We start from the raw sequence: 25,492 nt of genomic DNA, 5'->3' as shown, positions 1-25,492 counted from the left end.
ATCACTGACTTACAGCTTTAAGATGACTCAAATTCAGCACCTCAGATAAGCATCATGATTGTTTTTAAATATGGTTAGCTGCCTAAAATGATCATTCACTTGGCTGGAATTGTTCACAATTCAATGCTTTTAAGGAGATTTGTGAGTGCTTTGATAACATCCAAGTTTTTATTACAGAAAGTTGTTCCTAAAGGGCTAGGAAAAAAAATGTGTGTTTGCAACTTCCCAGGTGTAGGAGGTTTACATTATGATGGTTAGTTTTTCCAAAGGCTGAAGGTTAACATAACCTTTACAAGCCCGGGTTTAGGAAATGCTTTCAATAGCTTTCACCTCTCCCAGGGAAAGGTCCTTGTTAATCCATCCACCTGTGAACTCAGCTATCTCCTCCTGCAGGTAGGTTGACAGTATTTACATATTCTTTGTGATGATGCAAGGTAACAAAGAAACCCACACCACGGCCTTAAAAATATACCAGAGTCTTTGGGTTTCATTCTGAGCCGAAATTAAATACTTTAAACAAATATTGTCCACTCTCTTGTGAAATTCTCCAAGCAGGATACAAATTGCCAGCTCTCACTATGTGGCACTTGGACAGATAGTGAGGTGTATTATGTACTCAAGTAAATATTTGCAGTTAGATGTTTCATGTTTGCATTCTTCACCGTACAGCCCTTATCTGTGTGAAGTTGCACAAAAGAAATGACTAACTTTACACTTTCTATGACACAAAGGCCGGCAACTTCTTAAGAAAGTTAGAAACAGCGGGGGACACTTTTTAAAAAGTTCCTGAAAATGTGAGTTTATAAAAGTCATTGTCACATTCAACAATACAGACATCCTAATGTCTTTTGAAAGGACTAAGTGTTTACATGTACAAACATATATTCTGTAAAAGTAGAGTCAAATATTGTAAGTGTTTTAAATTCTGCCTCTATAGAATATTGAGTAAACTGTATTTGCAAACTAAGAAGTTTGTTCCTTGATTTAATTCTAACAATACTTTTTTTAAACGCAAAGAATTGGGTGTTTTTTTTTAAGTAACCCAAGACAGCAACTCTATTGTTAAAGAAAGAAGGAAGGACAACTTGAAAGCCATTCAAACCATCATCTTAACTGAATGAAAAATGTAATTGCGTCTAAAATGTACAGTATTTTTAAGATTATGCACCAGAGTATTAGATGCACCAAAGTTTCAAAGAGGAAACAAGAAAAAATATTTTTTGCCCTCCCTTGCCCCCAGGAGCACTCTGCAGGCCTCCCAAACTTTCTGCGCGCCCCATTTTTGCAAAAAACAGACCGTTTTTTGGTTAAAACGGGACCCGCCGTTTCAGGAGGTTAAAAAATGGCCATCTTGGGTGTATAAGACACACCCACATTTCCACCCTCTTGGGGGGGAGTGCGTCTTATACTCTGAAAAGTATGGTACTTGTCCATTTGCCTTCTTATTCTATCAAGAACTATTCTCCTTAAATCAGTGTAAACTCTATGTGTGACTTGGGTTTCTCTGGACCTAAGACTTGTAGGAAAATGTGTTGGCACAGAACAAATATACTTAATATTTTGTTGTGTATTAATCAGTATTAACTCCAAATACCAAATATAAAGTTAAAAAGGTTAACAGAACCAACACCATCTGGAAAGACATTTTGTCTTCTTTTTCTGCCAAGACTATAACATTTCTGTAGTTTCAGAAATGTAAAAAGCATTATCCAGAAAGAATACCAATATAGGAAAATGAGCTTAGAAGAAGAAAAAAGAACCTGTACAAAGGCTGCCACCATCAGATATGTTAAGCAGGAATATGAGTTAAACAAAATTTTCCTTACCAGGTGATCCCTTTCTTTAGCAACTGATATTTCCTGGTCCTAAAATCTCAGTATTTATTTGGGTAGCAAAATTAACAACCATTTACAGATGCATTTCTCATGATTTGGTATAATCTTTTTAAAGCCTTTAAGTCAAACGGACATGGTACCAATTTAAATCACAGATGCAGCAAATTACGTAAATTGCACATTGTGTAAAGATTCCCCCACCAACCTGCAAGTATTGTTTTTTGAATTTTCAGGACAGTAATGATGACAGTGACACCACAGCTTCTTCTGGGTAGGAGCAGCTGCTGTGCTTCCCCCATCTTCTTTCCTAGCATCGATGTTTCCTTTCCCAGAATTCCTCAAGGGCCTGCTGTCTAGAAAGTTTGCTGCATAGGGAAAGAAAACAACAATGCAAATAAGACTAAGAATTTTGAGCCCGCAGTCCAGAGTTCTGGAAGATGTCAAGATTTAGATCATGAAGGACTCACACATACAACTGTTAGATGTACTCACTGTTGAAATATTGTTGTGTAACTTTTTTCTAATTTATAGCAACATGAACATTTATGTTAAGTTTTTTATTTTCTTTACTAAATAAAATTTAACCCATCATTTATAGATTATCTATCTGTATTTGAGAAATATTCCTATTAAAGATCCCTTCCTATGTTTGACTCTGGCATCCTGGGTGTTTATGATATTAAGGGCTTTTCTATACAGTATTGTTTACCCTACCCAAATTCTTAAGAGCTGAATGCAGAGATATTTTCAATAATGTAGAACAAAAATTCTATATGTTGCAAAAAAGTGAATTTAATTTAATTTCTCAAAGAAGTGTCGTGTTGGTGCAGTAGTTAGAAAGCAGTACTACAGGCTCAGTGGTGGGATTCAAATAATTTAGCAACTGGTTCTCTGCCCTAATGACCATCTGGGTAGGTGGGGCTCGGTGGTCATGTGACTGGGAGGGCATGGTCAACTCAAGGTCACTCAGGTCGATGGACGCTTCACCTTAGCTGTTACAATGTAATAAGGGTTAACCGGAGAGGCAGTTTCTGTAAGCAGGTCAATAAAGATTAGGCTAGAAACAACACTAGAATGTTTCCTTCCTGCCTTCCTTACAGGATTAGCCCTGTAAAGTGGAAAAAAAACAAAAGGAGATTTCTTCCAACAATCAGTTCTCTAAACTACTTAGAAAGTTACCAACCGGTTCTCCCGAATAGGTGCGAACTGGCTGAATCCCACCACAGTACCGGCAATATCTGCTGATTGCCGGCTGCCAGTAGTTCGGCAATTCAATTCTCAGGGCTCAGGGTTGACTCAGCCTTCCATCCTTCCAAGGTGGGTAAAACAGGGACCCAAATTGTTGGGGGCAATAGGCTGACTCTGTAAACTGCTTAGAGAGGACTGTAAAGCACTGAGAAGCAGCATATAAACCTAAGTGCTAATTGTTATTCCAATAGGCTACCTGATCAGTTGCTATAAAAGGAAAGCTAAAAAAGTTTCCAAGTTTGCATTTCAAAGCCTCTGGCTAGCACCGAGGGGAGGTGTTTTGGGACTTTTGCAATCAGGAACTGCACTGTGATCTAACACATTATAGTAGAAACTATGCAGCAGCATTAAACATAAAGCAGGTGAACATGATAACTTTCTAGACTTAAGGCAATGGTTGACTGCATATATGAATACTCTTCAGATACAAACATCTTCAAGGTAAAATACAGATAGTCCACATTTAGCAACTGCCTTGTTTAGTGACTATTTGCAGTTACTACAGTGATTAAAATGTAACTTTACAACCATTCCTTGCCTTTATGACCATTGCAAGTCTATAAAGCAAAGGAAAACTGAAGATTGTAAGCCCGACATCTGCTTCACTTAGTGACTACTTTGCTTAACGACCAAGACATGGCTCCCAATTGAGATCTACCTGAATTAGCATATTCAGTTTAGCTTTCTTCAAACAATTAGTTATAAAACTAATTCGGGGTGAAAGGTTTTGCTTTCAAAATATTTGACTTTAACTTTCTAAATATTTGAGAGTAAGAATTTTTGCAGAGTCTCCCATCAATACATATGATAGATGGATTTTTTTTCTAGCTATTTAGCCCAGTGGAGAGCAAAATATATTAACAGTTACACATTTGAAAACCTTGTTTTATATATTGAAAATGTATTTACTTAACAAACTTATATGTTGTCTTAAGCAGAAAGGTAGGTGGCTTACACATTAGGACGAGCAGATTTCTTATTAGGATAATTAACTTCAGTTATTTTGGCTCTCTAAGAATTTTTTAAATATAGTACTTCTTTTAGAAAACCTCTCTCACACACAATAACCCGCAATGAATTAATTTTTGCATTAGGGCATTTTAAATTCCAACCTACAAAGAAGAATTTAACATCAATAGATGTTAGCTTTTTGGGTCAGTGGAACAGAGCCTTTTAAAACTAAAGCTCAATTTTCAGCAAATAAGCACAAAACTGGGATTGTGACTAACATTGTTATTCATGGACAGAAGAGTGACTTTTTACAAATGTTCTAGGCAGAAGTTTCAGACATCTGGCAAAGTGAAATAAAACAAATATTAAAATAATAACAATGAAGAATAAAAAAGGCCAGCCATGTACATGCCTTTTTAAAATATGTGAATATTTTTTCACTTTTATGAAATTTATAGAAAAAGCAAATTCAATCTATCTTGTACATGTATCTCTCCCACACACAATCACCACAAACATTTAGGAACCCAAATTACCATATTTTTCAGAGTGTAAGACGCACCTTTTTCCTTCAGAAAAGAGGGTGAATATCTGAGTGCACCATATACACTGAATATAGCTTTTTTGGCCTCCTGAAACCCGGCCCCTTTGCAAAAATGATCGTGCATAGCCTTTAGGAGGCTTCTAGAGATCTCCTGGGGGCTGGAGAGGGCAAAACTGAATGAAAAATTGGCCTTTTTTGCTCATTTTGTGGGGGCCCTCTGCCCCCAGGAACACTCTACAAGCCTCCTAAAGGCTATGCCTGCCTCTTCTTCTTTTTTTTTTTTTTGGCAAAAAATGGGCCGTTTTGGGGAAGTCTGCAGAGTGCAAAAGCTTTTTTTTTATTTGCCTCTTCAAAATCTTGGTGCATCTTATATTATACTCCAGTGTGTCTTATACTCTGAAAAATACGGTAATCAAGGTTAGGCACTTTTTAAGTCCTATAAGATTTAGAGCACTCTTTAGAATGCGACTTCACAGAGCAACAATAACTAATCTGTAATTTAGTATAGACAGGTCACCGACTGTAGCAAATAATCTATAATCCAGACTCTTATGTAATTCAGACTTGCCTACTAAACTAAAATAGCTCTTGCAAAAAACAAATACAACATATGTTAGACATCATCCTAAGTCTAGAGAAGAGGAGCTACTAGAGAAACATATTCCGTGTTTACTTTGTTAAGGCAATTTATCCCAAGAATTGCACTGATGTTCATCCATCCTTACATTCAGGAGACAGTTACAAGCTTGTATGAATAATTTTCCAGATGATTAATTTAATAAGAGAACCCTTATTAACCCATGTTAAACATTTTTCTGTGTGATTTTCTGCTGCACCGATTATGATCATTTGTTTTAATATTATCCTCAGTTTTCCGGTTTTGTTGTATTTGCGAGGATTCTTTTCATGATAGCACAAACAGGCTATTAATTCCAATGTAAGGAAACAGGATGTATAATTTTATTGACAAGATAAGAGAAGCATGATCAGGAGGAGGGAGCCTAAATCCACCGGCTTAATGTGGAACGTGACCCGTCAAAAGCGCGGACGACAAAAGCACGATCGACAAAATCGCGCCTTTGACGTCATCACAGCGCGACGAAAAAGATCGAAAAATTCAAATAAAAATTAATAAAAATTCAATTAAAGCAAGCCGATTCACATAAAGGTAAGGGTTAGGTTTAGGGTTAGGGTTAGGGTTAGGTTAAGGGTTAGGGTTAGCTTTAGAGCGTTAGCGTTAGGGTTAGGTTAAGGGTTAGTGTTACGTTTTTCGTTACTTTAACGGTTAGGTTTAGGGTTAGGTTTAGGGTTAGGGTTAGGGTTAGGTTTGGGGGGCTTAGGGTAAGGTTTTCGTTTTATTTTTACATTTTTTTGAACTTTTTCGTCGCGCTGTGATGACGTCACAGCGCGCTTTTGTCGAGCGCGATTTTGTCCTACGCGCTTTTGTGGTGGAACCAATGTGGAATCTGTAATAATGGCAGAAAATGTTTCCTGCTGCAAATCTTAATGACTACAAGAAACAAGAATGAGCTTTCACCCAACGTAATCTGCCAAATGCACTCCCAACCTCTACAAATATTGCTGCTTTTTAGAAATTCAGAGCAGCTGTTAAGTTTGGTTATGCTGGAAGCACCCTGGCTTCCCAATACTCTTAACAGGAATTCAGTGGAATCTCTTTGCTCTTTTGGCAGACAGTGGCAAAGTCAGAAAAGAGGTGGTTGTAATAAGAACTCTAAAGCCATACAAAAAAGTGCTGTGTCAACTAACTAGCTCATAATACTTAGCTCTATACAGAAGGAAGAGAAACACATGTCGTATCTTTTCATTTGCTTCTCAATCTATCAAGCCCTGTTTGCATGGATGTGTGTAAAACGTTCATATGGAGACTTTGGTAAAGAAAATCTCACAAATTTGAATTAAAATGTGAAACAAATGATTAGCTATGAAACAAGGCAATTTAATTGAAGCTCTAGGTCACAAGGACTATTCAGACATAAAGAATCCCAAGCACAAAGAAGTAGAAGTGGCTTTTGTTACTACTTCTGCACTTTCCACACTGCAAGGAGAAAGAAAGAACTGGAATCAGATATCCTACATTTATCTAAACACAGGATCTCATCAATCCTATAAAGAAATTACTGAAGCGACATCAGGTTTCCTGTGCTCTAAGTACTTGGTTTATTTTATCCCCGAGAAAACCAGCAGCACTGCTTTTGCCTGATGGAAACACCAGATTACTGTAAATTAATAATATTTTAGCTTCTTCTGGAGAACACTGTGCACAAGAGACAAATATTGGAGGCTGATGGAGAGAGCGAATGGGGTACATAAAGATCTGAACATCGGATTTTTAGAAAGGATATTGACAAACTAGAACATGTTCCAAGGAGAGCAACCCAAGTCATCAATAACCAGGAAAGAAAAACATATGTGAAGGTATGTCTAATCTGGAGAAGAGAAAACTGAAGAAGATGGGGTAGCTTTTTCCAAGTATGTAAAGCAGTGTTTCTCAACGATGGCAACTAAAGATTGTGTGGATTTAAAATCCCAGAATTCCCCACCCTAGATGGCTGACTGGGGAATTCCAAGAGTTGACTGACACTGATCTAAAGAGTTGGTGCATACAAGAAAAGCCATAATTGTCAGACTTGTCCAAGCATTGTAAGGAATACTGCATTTAAATCAGGGGTGTCAAATTCTCTTTCACTGAGGGCTGCATCAGGGTTGTGATTGACCTTGCGGGGGCAGGGGGAGCCTGGGCAGCTCGACATCACTTGTGTCAGGGGCACCTGTGAAGGCTCAAGCATTCTGCCAGAGAAAATGGGCTCCCAAGTTCAGTTTCAGCTGCAATGGCATCCTGCAACCCTCTGCCATAGAAAATGGAACTTGGGAGCACCGCCCATGACCCTTCCAAGCTCCATTTTCATTGGCAGAGGCACTGCGGGTTATTCCTTCACTGTTTCCAGGGCAGCCCCGCAGGTCAGATCTAAGCACTGGATCCGGCGCCCGGCCTTGAGTTTGACATCCCTGATTTAAATTAAGAGACACTACATTTTGATTGAACATCAGGGAAAATTTCCTACTGGTAAAACATGTTCAACAATGGAAAAGGTTATTTTAGGAGGAAGGGGCCATTTTCACTGGAGATGTTGCTACTGAGGGTTGTTATCTATCAGCGCTGCTATGCTAACACATTCCTGTCTTGAGCAGAAGGTTGGACAAGATAATCTACAAGACACCCCACCCCCCATCAACTCTTACATATATGATGAGCAAATGAGGACAGTTGAAGTATATTTAAAAAAATGATTGGTATCTAAAGATTCTTTAAATGAATGGTAAGAATCTTTTGACTGGCATCTCACCCTGTTTGAAATACTTAAAAAAACACTTTGACCAACTTATGTTCAGTGGCTTGGTAGACGTGGCAGGAGAAGGATACTGTAAAATCTCCATTCCCTCCCCACTCCGAGAGGGAGGATATTGCAAAATCTCCATTCACACCCCACTCTGGGGCCAGTCAGAGGTGGTATTTGCCAGTTCTCCGAACTACTCAAATTTTCCACTACCGGTTCTCCAGAACCTGTCAGAATTTCACCCCTGCTTATACTTTCACTCCTATGACCTGTTCTTTGTGATTTATTATGGCTTTGGCCCCTGATTGGCTTACCTATCACTTTTGGGTTGTCTACGGCCTATCATCTGCAATCAATACAACTTTTGATTGAAGCCTGACTTTCTCATTGGAAAGTCTTGGCCAGGACAGTCATTCATCCAAAAAGATACAGTCAAAAATGAACCTTCAGCCATTGTCACATCTCACCAAGCATAGAAATGGATAGTCATTCTACAGAACCTCCCAAGAACTTAGCTTCTGAAAACAGTCAAGTTTTCTGGGTGCTACAAAAGCTTGCTTCAAATGAAATAACTTCTCCCCTATCATAATTCCAACATGCCAGTTTTTTAATAAAATGCTTCTGACAGTCTTTCTCCTTCCTCCACAGTATACTCTGATATATATTGATATATCAAGAATATTCTTTTAAAAAATAGGAAGTTCCTGTGTAAGGTAAAAAAAACCTATAGTTTAGACCTTGCCTATATACAATCATTTTACGTTGGCTTGTTACAACCTTACCAAATGTCCATACCCAATGAAAATCACATGACCAGACAGTAAAACTACTATATTGCTGCTAACAGGGTTTCCATTAACAAAACAGAGCGCAGTATGTTGGGTTAAGCCTCCACCTGTGATCAGTTATTAACCAGTTAAGAAATGTAGCCCAGGCTTGGGGTGCTTAATCCATCTCAGCTGTTCTCTCCCCAGCCTCTCTTCTCTTTGATTGCACAGTTGGCAAGCAGAAACCTGTTTGACAAGGCAAAGAGCCACATGTGTGATTTTATATTAATTAATTATTTAATTAATTAATATTAATTAATTAATTTTGTAAGGCTCCCATCTTCCCTAGAAAATAAATCTGGGCAGCTTACAACTGATAAAACAAGTAGAAAAATAATTCTAAAATATTAAAGCTACACAGATGAAGATTTTAAAACTACACTGATACCAGAAGTAAGAGACAACAGGACAGGGATGAGGTCTTCTTACTCCATCAGCCACCTCCTCCATCGTGGGAAACTGACTACATAACAAGAGAAAGAGGAAAGAAAAAGAATATACTGTGGGAAAATATAGAGAAGGGGTGTCAAACTAGCAGCCCGCAGGCCGGATGCGTCATGCACAGGCCACACCCATCCATTCCACGAATGGGGAAAAGGTTACAAAACGTCGTGTGATGGCAACGTGACACTGTGAATTTGATGTAGAGGGATTGCAAAGTGCCTATAAAGTCCATGTGAAATTTTATAGACCAGCTGTAATAATATCCAGAATAAGACTGATAGGTAGATAACATGTTTGTAATAGAACTACACATGTGATGCACATAAATAAGTCACCCATGAGAAATATTAGCTAAAACATACCCTACCTACCTACCTACCTACGTAACTACATGTATTTATATTCAGTCTAGAAGCAAATATAATGTAGTAGTAATAAATAATGAATAGGAGAGAAAAAAAGTGGAGAAAATCACAAAATGCAAAGACCTACAAACAGAAGAAGAACAACTGTAGCAAAATAAAGCAAACATAGTACCAGTAGTACTGTGGGTGCAACCCTAAAACATCTGGAGCATCACTTGAAAACCATAGGCAAAATCCCCATCAATCAATTGCAAAAGGCAGCTTTGCTTGGAACAGCTTATATCCTACAATGATATCTTCAACACCATCAAAGAACATTTACCTATCCCAGGTTCTTAGAAAGGACTCAATAGACCAGGGGTGTCAAACTCAAGGCCTGGGGGTCAGGGGATCATTGTGGAAACAGCAAAGGACCGGCACGCAATGCCTCTGCCATGAAAATGGAGGTCGGGAGGGCCGTGGGCAGCACTCCCAGGCTCCATTTTCTCTGACAGAGTATTGCAGGAGGCCGTACCAGCTAAAAATAGAGATCGGGCGCCCGTTTTCGCTTGCAAAGTGCTCAGGCCATCACAACACGAGTGATTTCAAGCTGGTCATGCCCATCCCACCCCGCCCCCAAGATCAAACATAACCCTGATGTGTCACTCAATGAAATCGAGTTTGACACCCTTAAGACAGACAGATAAAGATGCCAATTCTGGTCCAAACATCTGGCTAGCTGTGCGGACAACCATAATAATAAAATTTATATGCTGCCTGGGCAGCCACTCTGTAAAAGAAGGAAAGGAGGTTTCAATCATGATTGCCAAAGGCAAAGGGCCAACATCTTCAAGCTCCTTCAAAACACCAGTAGGTAGGGACCAGGTGAATATTGGGCAGGGCAGACACTGCTACAGAGAGGATTCACTTCTGAGTTCCCTATAGATGGCAGTGTTTAATTGAAGGAACTTGGAACATGGCAATGCTGCTATCATCAGCTGGGCAATTATTATGGAAGGAAGAGGGTCCTTCGAGTACACTGTATGCTGTATAGGGCATTATAGGTAGTAATCAGCACCTTGAACAGAAGTGTTACATGGGCATACAAAAGCTTGTCCATCACTATCTATACCATTGGAATATGGAATAGTTACATCTTCTAGGTCATGATGATGAACCTGTGGCACACAGAGCCCTCTCTGTGGGTACGTGCATGGTTGCCAACTGTTCTTCTGGTTTTCAGCATGCGCATGCGTGCCAGCCCGCTGATCTTCATGTGTGCTGGAGCGTCAGAAGCCTGAATATGCATGTGCATGCCAACCACCTGGTCTTCAGATTTCCAGCGCTCCAGCACACACATGTACACATTCTGGTTTGGGCACTTGGTTCGCCATCGCTGTTCTAGGTAGTCTTCAAGGAAAGCCCCACATATTTTTTCTCCTTTTCCAAGACTTGTTATAGTCATCCAGATGCCATATTTGCAGTTTTTCTGGGTAAAGAATTCGAAATGTTTGCTCTTGAAAATACTAAGAGGTATTATTTGGATTACAAAGAATAAAGAATCTTTCACCAAGTGCCTTCCTCTGAAGGCATCATAAATAACACCTTCCATAATGGTGTGCCATCTCTAGAATGCATTTCATACGTTTTAAATCGTTTCACACCAAGCACAATATTTTTCAACCATTAGGCAAACCTTGTTTTCATTCTGAGGTTTCCTTTAATTTATGCTACTAAACTTAACTATATGGTGCGTTTTATTTGTTTTACAGCGGTCTGCAATTAGGTTGCCAATGTACTTTATTTTATAAATATGTCAGCAGTAAGTGAACATTAGAATGTATAATGGCTTTACAAATGATGCATAGATGTTCTACACAGATTCCATAATAAATGTAAGCTCTCCATTTCATTAGGAAAGAAGAATAAATACATGTTTAAAACTCTTAACTGATACATGAAATATGAAAAGTTTAGAAAGGTTGTCCCAGCTATGATTTAGAAAACATTTTTCTTGAGTTACAAAAAGGTAAATTCTAGAGCAGTGATGCCAAATCTTTTCGGCACCGAGTACCAAAAAGGTTGTGCGGAAATGTCACACGTGCATGCTTGTTGGGGCTGTGCTCTGGAAAAGCCAAACTTCTGGGTTTGGGCGCGCATGTGCACCCAACGATCAGCTGACTGGTGCGCATGCGCACACCGGTTTTTCGGCACTGCTTTGCGTGCCAAGGACAGCTGATCATCGCACACACATGCACCCCAGAAACCCGGAAGACAAATAGGCAATGCTGTGCATGCCAGGTGACATGGCTCCGTGTGCCACTTTGGGCACGCTTGCCATAAGTTCGCCATCACAGCTCTAGAGGATGTTTCCTAGCCAAGGGAGCCAGCATTGTCCTGGCATGACTATATGCTGAGGCACATTGTATACTGTTACCTTACTACTGAAGTGGTACCTATTTATCTACTTACATTTGAATGCTTTTGAACTGCTAAGTTGCTAAGAGATGGAGCAAGACTGGGAGCTCACGGCTTCATCCAGTGCTTGGATTTTGAACTGCCAATCTCCCAGTTAATAAGCCCGACATTTTAACCACTAGGCCAGGGGTCCCCAACCCCTGGTCATAGCCTGGCACAAATCTGCAGCATGCCATAAACTGAGTTGTGCAAAGTAAAACCCCATCTGCGGGATGTAGGCAGCACGTGAAATCTTGCCCCCTCCGGTCCATGGAAAAACTTCACTCCACGGAACTGGTCCCTGGTGCCCCCAATGGCTGGGGGCTGCAGTGCTGGGCCACTACACCCCCATTCATGAATTACATAATTCACACACACACACACACACACACACACATACACAGACTTTTCCATTTGTATGACACTAAGCTTATTATTATGCTTACAGCATAATAAAATGATAACAAGATTATTCAAAACAATTTTAAAAAATCAGAAAAATAAAAGTTCAAGAAACCAAGAGGACAGTCAACATGGGAATGGAGACCTTTATTGCAGATAATTTACATAATTATGATGAATTACGCCTCACTTTATTTTTTTTTAATAATAAATGGGAGAATAAAAAGTTTATAGAGACAATAAAGTAAAAAAGATTTGGTGTGTATGGTCTAACAAATCAATACAATTATGTTGTCAGTGCACTTTTTTTTAAAGCGACCTTGCCTTAAGCAGTGTTTTCTTTACAGTTAATTGTTCAATTACATTCTGTTCTAATAAACAGTGAAACTCCTAAATAGGGACCACTATTTCAAACTATCGACCTACCCGTATGAAGAGTTTATCCTGATTTCTTCTGAACTGAAATGCAACAGATCAGTAGTTATGACTAGCAGAGTCTCAAAGATAATATGTTGGCTTATTTCATTTTATTTTGCCTCATGAGCAATTTTACTGCAGTGTTTCGAAAGCTACCTCTCTACGTTTTTTAGCATAAACAGGAGTCATTCTATTCAAAAGTACAAAAAATAGTTACTGCTGTCATTCCACAGTAGTAGTAAGTTTAAAAGAGAGTGTGAATAATGTGTTTTTATCTGATAAGGGTCTCGCCCAAGATAAATAAATAGTAGGTAAGTAAATAACTCTGCTGTACCCACAAAAGGTCCATTTGTCATGACAATTCATTTAGAAAATCCACAGTGGAAAGCACCATTGAAAAGACTAAACCACTAAGTAAGTATTAAGTAACAAGATATGCCAAGGACAGAAGTATGCCAGAATTAGAGCTGCCTATCTGAGTCTAGAAATGTTAAAAGGTAAATTTGCTGGGTGCTCTGGCTTTGATTGAAACTATGGTTTAGAAAGCAAAGCTTTTGTTTTCAAAAATCCTACTCTTTTTAATTGTACATGCTATATCTGGAAAAGACTATTGTAGATTTTTTTTTTCAATGCACCTAATTATTTTGAAACTCAAAAAGTTTTCACTTTATGATAAAGAAATTACGTAGAGTCATTAAACAAAGGAGCATATTAAACCTATCTTCTGCCTTATCACCCATCTCTCTTGGCTTCTCTATTCATCTCAAGTACTTATTTAACTTTCTACACTATGTTATTTCAATAATGTTTCTAAGATTCACATTCATTTATAAGACCTATTGCAGTGGTAAGAATATAGTATTAAGGTATGACTCAGCTAAAGTTTGACTCCTCAGCCTTCCATCTTTCCAAGGCTAGAAAAATAAGTATTTGGGGGGGGGGGCAATATACTGAATCTGTAAACCGCTTAAAGAAAGCTGTAAAGCACTATGAAGCAGTATATAAGTCTAAGTGCTATTCTATTCTGCAGCTACTGAATTTTAGAATAGCTGCACATTCATGTAGCATGATGATACTTTCCATATAAGACCCACTGGAATATTTTAGGTTCATGGGCAAATTTTAAATTTTGAGGTCTTATGAAAACCATTCCATAATAAGGGAATTTAGAGAATATAGATCACCTAGTCAAGATCCTGGAAAAATTGACTAATAGAAGTTCTACTTCTTTAAAATTATAAACACTGTGCCAGAGATCCCTGACTGCTTTTCTAGCACAATTTGATACTCAATGGAGTATTTTCTTTGGACAGTGTATAAAAATCTGTAAACTTAAGAGGACAAGTAAATTAATAATATCTCCTTTTCATACTAAAACCTGTGATCCCAACTGTGATGCCTAAAATTCATTCATCATTTTTTCTCTGACTGTTAGATCCCTTTATCCTCAAGGCTCAGTGTAGTTCTTTCTTATCAAAAACAAATAAGATATACCAGCTATTCCTTATCCTATAGTAGTGATGGCTAAACTTTTTGTCATTGTGTACTGAAAGTGTGCATGCCTGCACCAATAATGCAATGCATGTGTGACAACCCCCACTGCGCCCCACCCCCTGCACCTGTGCCCTGCTCACGTGTCTCCCGCATGCGCCCCGCCCCCTGCGCATGTGTGGAAGAGACCTGAAAATCAGCTGGCCAGCGGGAGGCAGGTGCACATGCTCAATGGAGCTGAGCTGGGTTGACAGCTCACATGCCTGCAGAGAGGGGTCTGCATGCCATGGGTGCCATAGGTTCGCCATCACGGTCCGATAGCATCCAATATTAAATATTGAACATTCAAAATATAAAAACAATTTATGTATTGAATTTGTTGTTTACTGTATCTATATCTTCTCTGTTCTCAATGAGATCAAAATGAGGGTTTAAACCTAAATTTATTCCCATAATAACAACTCTGTCAGGTAGGCTGGAGTGAGAAACAATGTCAACTCTAAAGCATGCAGGGATCTGCTTATTTGAGTAAAGTTTTTGATTTCATTCATTTATCTTCATATTTATCATTTTCAATAGCAATTCTTTTTCTTGTAAGGAAGTAGTCCATGATCATTCTGGTTGGCTTCTCTTCAATCTTCCATAGGAGTTATTTTAGAAACTGAATACATATCTTTAGCCAGTGTTGGCTCTTAACAACTACATTAATACAGTTTCCCCAGGTGGATCTATTCTCAACTTCATCCTTTATGTCAGACCTGTCAAATTGGCGGCCCATGGGCCACCTATACCATGCATAAGTCACGCCCACTACAGCTCCGCACAGGCAAACATCACAATCCAGCAATCGAGTTTGACACCCGTGCTTTATTTCTTCCATGCTGCAATCATTGTTGCTATAATTGAAAAATTTGTCTTTTTCTTCTTCTTTTCCTCTTCCATCTTTCCATCACACATGGGATGTAGGGTCTCACACAATCTGTCCAAATTAAGATAATCTGAATCTGGATAGTTTTGGAGATGGGTTATTGTAAACTTACCCCAAGGGCTCTGTGTAAAAAAAAAAAATGGAATTTGGCCTAATCATATTTTAAATTGTCTTCTCCTTCAGCTGCAATGGATTGAACTGATATTTCTGTTGAGGATCACTTTCCTAATCAATTCAGACACTATCACTTATCTATGCTTTAATTTAAATTTTGTGATGCTTTGCTTCCTTTCAATGAATTTAAGACAGACCCAGTAGAAAAGATTTGATTCATATTTTGTCCCAGTGTGTCTGGATTCTACCTTCGAACATACTGCTTTGCTATTGCTTCCAAAGCTATTCAATCCATATGCCTACAGATCAGCATTTTAAATTTCAACATGAATCATGCTCACTAGAGTTATTTGTGTCCAGCATTTGGAGAACTGTAAGTTGTATAATCCTGCAAAACTGTGCCAAATGTTGGACTACCTCCAAATTTATCATCTCATTAAATCCTTTTTTTAAAATTCCAACTGGCTGTCTCCAGGTGATCATTACTCTGCTTCACGATAAACTCAAACAAGGAATACATGACTTCTGAAATTATATTTCTCCTCTTGGTTATTTTCTCAATGTCACTTTTTGTAGAAACTCTGAGAGCTGAAATTGCAATTCATCTGGAAGACACACACACACACCAACTGGAAAAAGACTGCAGGATTATCAGTTGAAATAAACCAGAAATTATAATTCCTATTTCTCCATCAACAAACAAAGAACTCAAAGCTTGCACAAGATCTACTCTCCCATTGCAAGTGTCAGGTGTTATAATGGCAGGCCAGAAGTGAGAATGCCCAGGTGTGCATTATGTCACTAACTGAAAACAACTCAGGTTGTCTGGAATCTGATCCCACTACCCACACATTCCTCTGGGCATTACACAACCCTCCCTAAAGGAATATTACACTAAAGCTGCCGACATCTTACAAACATCTCTATAAACCATGCCTAGATTGTGCAAAGCCTGGAAATGTGGAGACTGTTCAACTGAAAGGTTTTTATGCTCTTTTTGGTCAGTTCTTCTGGACATGCAATGCACAATCTCTTTTAAAAAATATTTCTCTATTGACTCGTTTATTATTTCAGTTTATATTATGGTATCTTCCTAGTGTCTTGAAATACACTGGTATATAAATCACAAATGTCTCTGAAGTCCTATTGTCTTCTTGTAATTGACACAGGACAATGGCTTCTTTTCCTAAACAAATACTGCAAACACACATGTTTGCTAAATAATTGCACTAAGCGCAATTCTGGCTTGTGAAAGTGGAGTCCCTGGCAGTAAATCTCAATGTATTGTCCTTTATGCACATATTAGCTTGTGATGAAAGTATATACTAATGCACCTGGAGGGAACTAGGTTAAAAAAGTCTCATCTACAGTATTTTCAATACAAAACTGTAAAAACCAAGTCCAAAATATTTTTTTGAAAAATGCCCAAGTCACATACTGCAAGAGCATATGGAAGAGAAAACCCCAAAATCCTAACCAAGTGATTCTACATATTTTTGTCATCACACAATCATTTCATGACATCATTTCATGTAATCCACAGAGCAAACCAATATCTCCTTTTGTCTGTGTTCAATTATTTTCCCTGCTTATGAATGCCTGAGCTATCAGCATACACACAAACGCTAGAGGTAATTCTTTCCCTTGAGAACACATGGATTTCCTTTCTGTAGGGTGGAAAGTCCTAGTATTGCCTTTCTACTGATGACTTACTCATTGGGTTTTTTTTTAATGAATTGAGCAGAAACAAGGATTAGTATTAAGTAACTATAACAAAACAATGTTAGATGAATGCAGTGAGCCACATCTGATGTTCACAAGTAAGATGGAAAGTGGAAAGAAGGCAGACAGATTCTTAGTGATTGAGATAATATAGTTTAACAAAAACCAAGTGTGTATCCTAATAAAATGGTACACTTAATACCTTCCAATCCATTCTCAGAAGTCCTATTTACATTAACTGTTATTCCTTTAAGCATAGGATAAATAATTGTACTTTAGTGATAATTGCAGTTTAGGTATTTTCACCTTCCTTTATGTTTTCTCCTGCAGGGATAGAAACAAACTGTGTTCTTCACATAATAGGTATTGGCATTATGGCATACCAGTAACATTTTATCTCCCTTTTTACAACTTGTCCCTTGCCATTCTTGTATTGTAGAAAAATATGGTCGCTACTGTTTATATTATTTTCTCTGTCCTTGGTGCTCTCTGAGCGTTGCTGTTTGCTTGCAAACGTGTCATTACCTGACTAGATAACGCCATCAGTGCTTGTGAGTGTGGGGTTTGCTCCTTATTTAGATACAGTAGCTTGCCTTGCTGGGTTGTTGGGAGTGTAGCTTTCTCCTTGATATTCCTTGATTACGGCATTTCTGCTTGATTGTTTGACTGGTTTTAATCCCTGCTGATCTAGTTATGATTTTATGTAGTGCATATTAGAGGCGGAGACCCTTTGAGAGCTGTATGCAATGAAAATTCATTTTAATGTATGCCGATTAGTACACATTCAAAGTGACAATAAAGTTATTCTAAGTCAGGGGTGGCAAACTCAAGGCCCGCAGCCCGAATCTGGTCTCAAGGGTGCTTGGATATGGCCTGAGAAGCCACCCTGGAAATACTGAAGGACCGGCCCACGGTGCATGCAGCCCTTCTGAGCTCCGTATTCGCTGGCAGAAGGGTTCAAGAGGCCGTCGCAGTTGGAAACAAAGCTTGGGAGCCTGTTTTCGCTGGCAGAGTGCTCAGGCCACCACAGGCACTCCCAACATAAATGATGTTGAGTTGGCCACGCCCTCCCCAGCCCCTGAGAACAAACACAACCCTGATGCGACCCTTAATGAAATCCAGTTTGACATCCCTGTTCTAAGTCGAAGCCTAATCTGGTTGTAGGCTGTTGGAGAGCATCACAGTTTTGGCGTCTTTGTTTCTTTCTTGGCTTTTTTATTGTCACTATCTGAATGCCAAACTTCCAGGAATTCCTTAGTGACATAATGGCGAACCTGTGACATGCAGTGCCATCTCTGTGGGCATGCGAACCATCGCCCTAGTTCAGCTTCACAATACATGTGCCTCCCACCGGCTGCTGGTCATCAGGTCTCTGTCACGCATGCGCAGGGGGCTGGGTACCATGTGCGCATGTGGGGGGCATGCGAAGGCTGTCTGCACATGCACGGGGACCGCACGCATTGCATTTTGGGGGGTTGGGTGAAGGTTAACCATCACTGCCCTAATGTTTTTCGATTTAGCTTGGTCAAGGATGCACACAGCTTCCCAGTTGAAATTATGGTTGAGTTTGCCCATGTGTTGTGATGTTAAGAAGTTTTCATCATGTCTTCTGACTTCTAGTTGATGTTTATGGATGAATTATGCTAGTCTTGCCTGTTGATCCCAAACAGTGGTTCAGCTAGAATGAGACATACTCTACAGCGGTCTAAGTTTGTACACACAAAACCAAACTTTCCTTCTTACTTTACCTATCCAAGCAGATCAAGGTAACACTGATCTCACTTTGCATATGTAACTCTCCCAATTAAGAACCAACTCTAATTTGTTCTCAACCCCCAGTTTGAGGGCATCTGCTACAGAAATGCAGTCTCATTATCTGCATCCTACTCTTCATAAACATATCCCAAGGTAAGCTTTAATAATATAAAAAAATTAATTGGGGGAAATGAATATTCTGGGGGGAAATTATCAATGATTTCAACAGGAAGTTCTTTTGTAAAGACTTTACAGAATATTGGAAGCTAAGAGCAATAAAGAGAAGTGCAGATTGGGAGATTTCAAAGAAAGATTATGAAGGAACATGGTATTCTCAGAAATCTTTATGAACTGACAAAAGGCACAAGGGACTTTAACCACTGTATGCCTTTCTGTTATGGGACACGGTGGCTCGGTGGCTAAGACGCTGAGCTTGTCAATCAGAAAGGTCAGCAGTTCAGCTGTTCGAATCCCCAGTGCTGCATAATGGAGTGAGCTCCCATTACCTGTTCCAGCTTCTGCTAACCTAGCAGTTCGAAAGCATGTAAAAATGCAAGTAGAAAAATAGGAACCACCTTTGGTGGGAAAGTAACAGCGTGCCTTTAGCATTTAATCATGCCGACCACATGATCACAGAGATGTCTTCGGACAGCGCTGGCTCTTTGGCTTTGAAATGGAGATGAGCACCACCCCCTAGAGTCAGGAACAACTAGCACATATGTGTGAGGGAAACCTTTACCTTACCTTTCTAATTGACATCTATTTATGATAATCTAAAAATACAAAGGAAAACACATACGCAGTCACATGAATAAAATGTGGCTTTGAAGAATTGCAGTTTTTAAAAAATTGCAGCTTTTAAAAAACCTTTTAAAAAACATATAAGAAGAGCATAAAGACTTTGATAGATTTTAGTATTAAAGAAGTAACAGGAAAAAAAAATGAGTAGAGCCACACAATATTTCAGAAAAGTTGCTTTAGAACACATTGGCAGATGAAAGTAGCAACTGTCTGTGACTGCTTAAAACCGCTGGATTTGTTTCCAGAGGATATTTTAAGTGTAGAATTCATGTACTGCATATTCCTAAATAATTTTTTCCTGAATTTCATCTGGAGCATTTCACAGCTCCTGCAGCACCACAAATAATTTCTAAATATGAACCATGTTCTTTCAAGCTAATATACTCCACATAGTAATTATGCAAAGGACTCTGAAGTTTAATTGCCTATTAGGTTATATAGACTAAGTTCAGAAGAAAAAATAATAAAAGACTATTAAGGATAGGATACAAGGAACGTATCCTTTCTTTTCTTTTTGTTTAACCCAAATGTATCTGGATTCTTTTAATGAACTCAGTAAAAATGCTATCTGAATGCTAGTATTCATTTGCTACAATAAAAGCAGTGGCATATTCAAATGAACAAACTATGCTAAAGATTAGTACCCCTTTATATTATTTATTGTATTTTACCTAAATAAAAATACATTTTATTGCAGCTGATACTTTCATTTCTCTTTTTCTCCTGGCAGAGGAATGAATGCTAACATTTATACTACATGTCTTTAAAGTATTTGTAGCAAATGGGCAAATCAGTTACACTTACCAAGATTCATTCTAATTAACTTTGTGAAATCGAAAACATAAAGTTGCTTTTATAAAATATTTTTGTCTGGTTATGGCATTTCTGGTTGATATTTGCACTGAAATATTTTCAGGTTTTATACAAACCTGCCTGAAATAACAGGCGTCACAATTAAAAAATATATATGGAAAGCACAATGGATCCTTATTAAAATGTGTGGGATTCTGGAATCTTTTCAAAAGGGAGGTGACAAACATCAAGGAGATTCATTCAAACTGATCTACAGTGAGAAAAACTGTCATTCCCACTCTTCACTGTAACTGACAATAGGTTTAGAATCACCATAATTATGAAACTAGCTTTCAAAATCACATTTAACCAATCAATTATCATTCAAAGGTAAACTGATTTCAGCCCACTTTAGAAGAAGATTAATGGAGAAAACACAACTGCGAAGTTATTTGGTATTAAAATCTTACTACACATATTAGGGATTGCTAAATCTTAACTCTTCCTCTCCTACACTACATCTTTCACGGGAAAATAATTTCCAACCTTCCTACAAAGCAACATGGGTAGTCCTTGTTCAGCAACCACAATTGTGACTGGAAACTCCTCCGCTAAGCACTGGGATTGCTAAGCGAAATGTCATGTGACTACAATGATTACCACCTCATTTTCTCTTTGGTCATTAACAGCGGTGGGATTCACTTAGGTTTAGGCATGCACACGGTGTTGGAAATGAGGCTACATAGGACATTTTTGAGATGGGGGGAAGGGCAGGGAGGATGGCCCACCCACCCTCAGTCTTCCGCTACTGGTTCAGGAAAACCAGTCCAAACCGGCTGAATACGACCTCTGATCATTAAGTGGAACAGTCACATAATTGGAACAGACCAGTGGTGAGTTTCAAATTTTTTAAGAACCTCTTCTGTAGGTTTGGCCTGCTTTGTGGGAGTTACTTGCCGGCCATGTGATCAGATGGGAGTGGCTTGTCAGCCATGTGACTGGGTGGGAGTGGCTTGCCAGCCATGTGACTGGGTGGGCATGGCCAACTTGTAAAATGTGGTGAAATTCACTTAACAATGCTCTTGCTTAGCAACCAAAATGTTGGCTCAGAGACTCTGGCATTTGAAGCACGCAAGTCTTAAAGCTGTCAAGTTACAAGACCCTTGTAGCCCTAACCCTTAAAAAAAAACCAGGGATGTTCAAACTTGACAGCTTTAAGACTTGTGGACTTCAACTCCCAGAATTCCTCCTCCAGTCATGTTGCTCAGGAACTCTGGCATTGAAGTGTGCAAGTCTTAAAGCTGTCAAGTTACATGATCCTTGCACCCATAACCCTTTAGGAAAAAACCCCCAGGGGTGTTCAAACTTGACAGCTTTAAGACTTGTGGACTTCAACTCCCAGAATTCCTCCTCTCACTTTTCATCTTGATGATGTGCTGACGGGCGGGGGGGAGGGATCTGGAACTGGTTCTAAACGGCATGTAGATTTGTGGAACCTCTTCTATAGGAGAGGTTAAAACTGGCAGGAACCCACCCCTGGAACAGACTTATAACCTCACTTCCCTTTTGGTTATTAAGTGAAATATGATGTGTGTGTGACTTGTGTTTTTATTTCCACCGACTCTATTAACTCCGCTTGCCAGTTGCATAACATTAAAATAGTGATCATGTGACCACAGTAAACACCGATGGTTGCAAATGCATGCATTGGCCATAAGGATTTTTATTTTTTAATACTGTAATAATTTTGAGCAGTTGTTAAACAAAGGAATCTATAAACAAATGCTACCTGAATAGAGAAAAAAACCTGAAGCCCCCACTATTTCTGACTTCATTATCTCTTATTCTGTGAGTACCAAGGAGATGTTATTTAAAGACAAAGTGGATAAAAATCAATGATTTTTTAAAATAAAAAAAATCAGATTTTTAAAAATGTAAATCATATTTTTAATTTAGATCCAATCTTTTTTATTATTTTTTATTAAATGTATTTTAATAAAATGCTTTTGGAATAAAAATCTATCTAAAGATAATTTTCTAGTTAAGGAATATTAATAATTTAGTTTATTCAGCATGAAATGAAACTTAGTTATGTAGCCTGAGGCTGTAAATTCTGCAAAATTGGGACTGTTTGGTGAGAGTCAGAGAAGGTGTCCCTGCAAGACAGAGATGACAGCTGCTCTTTAAAAATTACGAGTTAAATTGACTTGATTTAAGTCAAGCCTTTTTACTAGTGCTTTAAATCATGATTTAAATCCTGATTTAAATCGCTTGATTGAAATCAAATCCACCCTGGTTAGCGATGAAGGAAACCTTGGCTCAGTGCAGAAGGATGATCTTTCTCTTTCCTTTAAATTTTCTTTCTTTTGCATGCATACATGAAGAAGGTCCTGGATTCAATCCTAACATCTCCAGGGAAAGCCCCCCAAATCCTGCTTGGCATCTTTGAAAAAACACAACCAGTAACAACAATATTTAGTTTGAGAGTAAGTGATCTGCATCAATAGAAGGCAACTTCTTCTGTTCCTTTGTAACTTGTGAAGGTTCCCTCTCTAGCAAAATTGCATAATATCATGGAAATATTTGGACGTCCAACTCTAAAGCCTTAATATTAAAAATTGGTCATACCTGATAGGAATTCTGAGAGCTGAAAACTGAAATTCAACATAGAAGACAAATTTTGTCCACTTTTCCGAAGTTAAAGAAAGTGAAGTGAGCAGAAAAAATGCTCTTTGCATGTTCCATGCGTGAAACATGTTTGTATCAAACCCCACCCATCCCCAAAAATTTTGCTTAGAAAAAAAACTGTCTCCCTTTGTTTTTCAAACCCAAAATGTCTTTTGTGGCCCATAAACAGAACAAACACAGTTATCTGATTAGTTTGTAATGTTGTTATAATAACATGCTCCCAGTAAGGTGGCATTTTGGAGACTCATAAATAAAAGCAAAAGTAAGTAGCGACAGAAAACAAAATAAACTGGTTACACTCAAAACCAACTGAACAGAAAGCAGAATATTTGCAGATGGCTTTGCAAATAAATAAAACTCTTTTATGAAAGCAAGTGTATCATCCCCAAAAGCTAAGGGATTGTTATTCTTATCCTTATTCTTGTTGTTATTGAAGCATGCTTCATTCTTCCCAGCTTCTGGTGCCACAGTTCAATCCAGCATTCTGAAGAGAAGTAAACTACAGAAGCTCTTGCTGTAAATTTCTTTTTCTGACTAGATTCCAAAAACCTTCCTGCACTTTGTTTTGCTTATATTTCAAATATTTCTAACACTCCCACAGAAGAAACACTCAGGAAAGGAAGCTGAATGTTTTTAACCAAAGAGTATCTCTGTTTGATTTATACTGTCAGAGGGAGAAAAAACTCCTGAGATAAATACTATTGGGATTAGGTGTTCCCCACCTCTCAAGAACATACACAGTAAATATACCAAATACAGAAAGCTCAAGATTTCACTGTGCCCTCCACTTAAAACAATGCAGGCTTAACCAGGAATAACTTTTGCAGGAATTGTGCCCATTTAAGATAACTGCCACCAAAGTAGATTGCGAATTTAATATGCATCCTTCTTTTTTCTCCCATACGCAAATAGTTCTTCCATTAGTGACCTTTATTTTTATTCAATTTCTATAACCACTCATTTTAAAGCAAATGGCATTCGAGACAAAAGGCAGAAAATTTTGAAAAAACATATGCACCGCTGGAAAACATATGTTTTCTGTCTGAGACCCAAGCAGAAAGGGAGAAAGTCTTAATATTCTGATCTTACTTTGCCCAACCAATTTTTAATTACTACATCACTTGATGGAATATCCTGAACTTCAGGTTTGTAATAAATCAGATGCTATACACCCCTTTCCCTAATGTGATCACCTAAAAAGCTTTAATGGAATCCTTCAGACTCATCTATATACGGTATCGTCTGTAACATAGTACCGTGATGGCTAACTTTTTTCTTGCCGGTGCTGAAAGCTCATGCATGCACCCATAATGCAATGTGCGTGCAATCCCCCCCATGCCACACCTCCTGCACATGCACCCCCAAGCATGCAACCCCTGCCACCACCCATGACCTCCCCCCACGCAGCCCACCCCTACGAAAGGGCACAAGTTTGCGCATACGCAACAGAAAACCCAAAACCAGCTGGCCAGCAGGAGATGCGCATGTATCTGCAGTAGAGCTGAGCTGCAGATACATGCGCATGCCCACAGAGAGAGATCTGCATGCCGCCTGTGGCACACATGCCATAGATTAGCCATCACAGACATAGTCTATTGGCCAATCTACTATTTCCAGAAAAATAAACGTCTATCATCATTATATGAGAACCTGAAAATGATCAGGCTGGAAGACATAACTGGGTTTATACATAGTTCCTCTCCAAATAATAATATTGGAAAAGGTAAAGTTTATTTTCACGACCAAAATTTGAATTTCCAAGGGGCACTAAGACAGCTGTACATGCGATGGTTCATAGAAGCATATATTATACCCATCATGGCTGACAGTGTGGCCTAATTCAGAACACTATTTAGTTTATGAGTGTTGTCTCCAGTTATAAAAGCTGATAAGGTGTTGAAATATGTCTGTCATCAAAACATTCTCAAGGGAAACATTTTACAAGATCTTGATACAAAAATGTATCTCTAAACCCTAAAGAGGTACTTTCTGAAACTCCTAAGTCTAGTAGACTTTAATCCTGCCAAATGTTTTGGGAATGTCATGAATAATTGTCTACTCTACACATGTCTGGAAGCTCTTCAGACTTCTTTCATTTGCTGCCTTTCTTTGAAAAAAGGAAAATAACCAAAGAATGGAAGAGGCGTAGGCTAATGTGGTTAAAAGGACAGCAGCTGTAAGATCAATAATATCTAGATATTTTTTCCCTGATCTCTAGATATTTTTTTTCACTGATGACGTTATAAAATCAGTTTTTAGAGGGTCACACTATTTTTTTTAAGCTCACAAAATAGCTCTGGAAAGCTCCTGAGCACAACCACTTATCTACTCTCATACAATTATTAGATTTTTGCTCTTTTAATTAAACAAACATCA

The 25,492-nt window shown here is 38.6% G+C and overlaps 1 protein-coding gene across 3 annotated transcripts in view; it reads right to left on the bottom strand.

Annotated features, from left to right (window-relative positions):
- The window catches only part of BMPR1B (bone morphogenetic protein receptor type 1B), a 211,857-nt gene that overhangs the window by 30,833 nt on the left and 155,532 nt on the right, over positions 1–25,492 (bottom strand). For all 3 annotated transcript variants that reach the window (XM_032224511.1, XM_032224510.1, XM_032224512.1), the window contains one exon: positions 2,041–2,200. In XM_032224511.1, the coding sequence (XP_032080402.1) occupies positions 2,041–2,200 (160 nt within the window). The remainder of the gene's footprint in view (positions 1–2,040; positions 2,201–25,492) is intronic.

This window comes from Thamnophis elegans, chromosome 9 (genome assembly GCF_009769535.1).
Source record: "Thamnophis elegans isolate rThaEle1 chromosome 9, rThaEle1.pri, whole genome shotgun sequence".
Taxonomy (NCBI): Eukaryota; Metazoa; Chordata; class Lepidosauria; order Squamata; family Colubridae; genus Thamnophis; species Thamnophis elegans.
The sequence above is the reverse complement of the archived record's forward strand: the minus strand, read 5'-3'. Positions and strand labels throughout refer to the sequence as shown.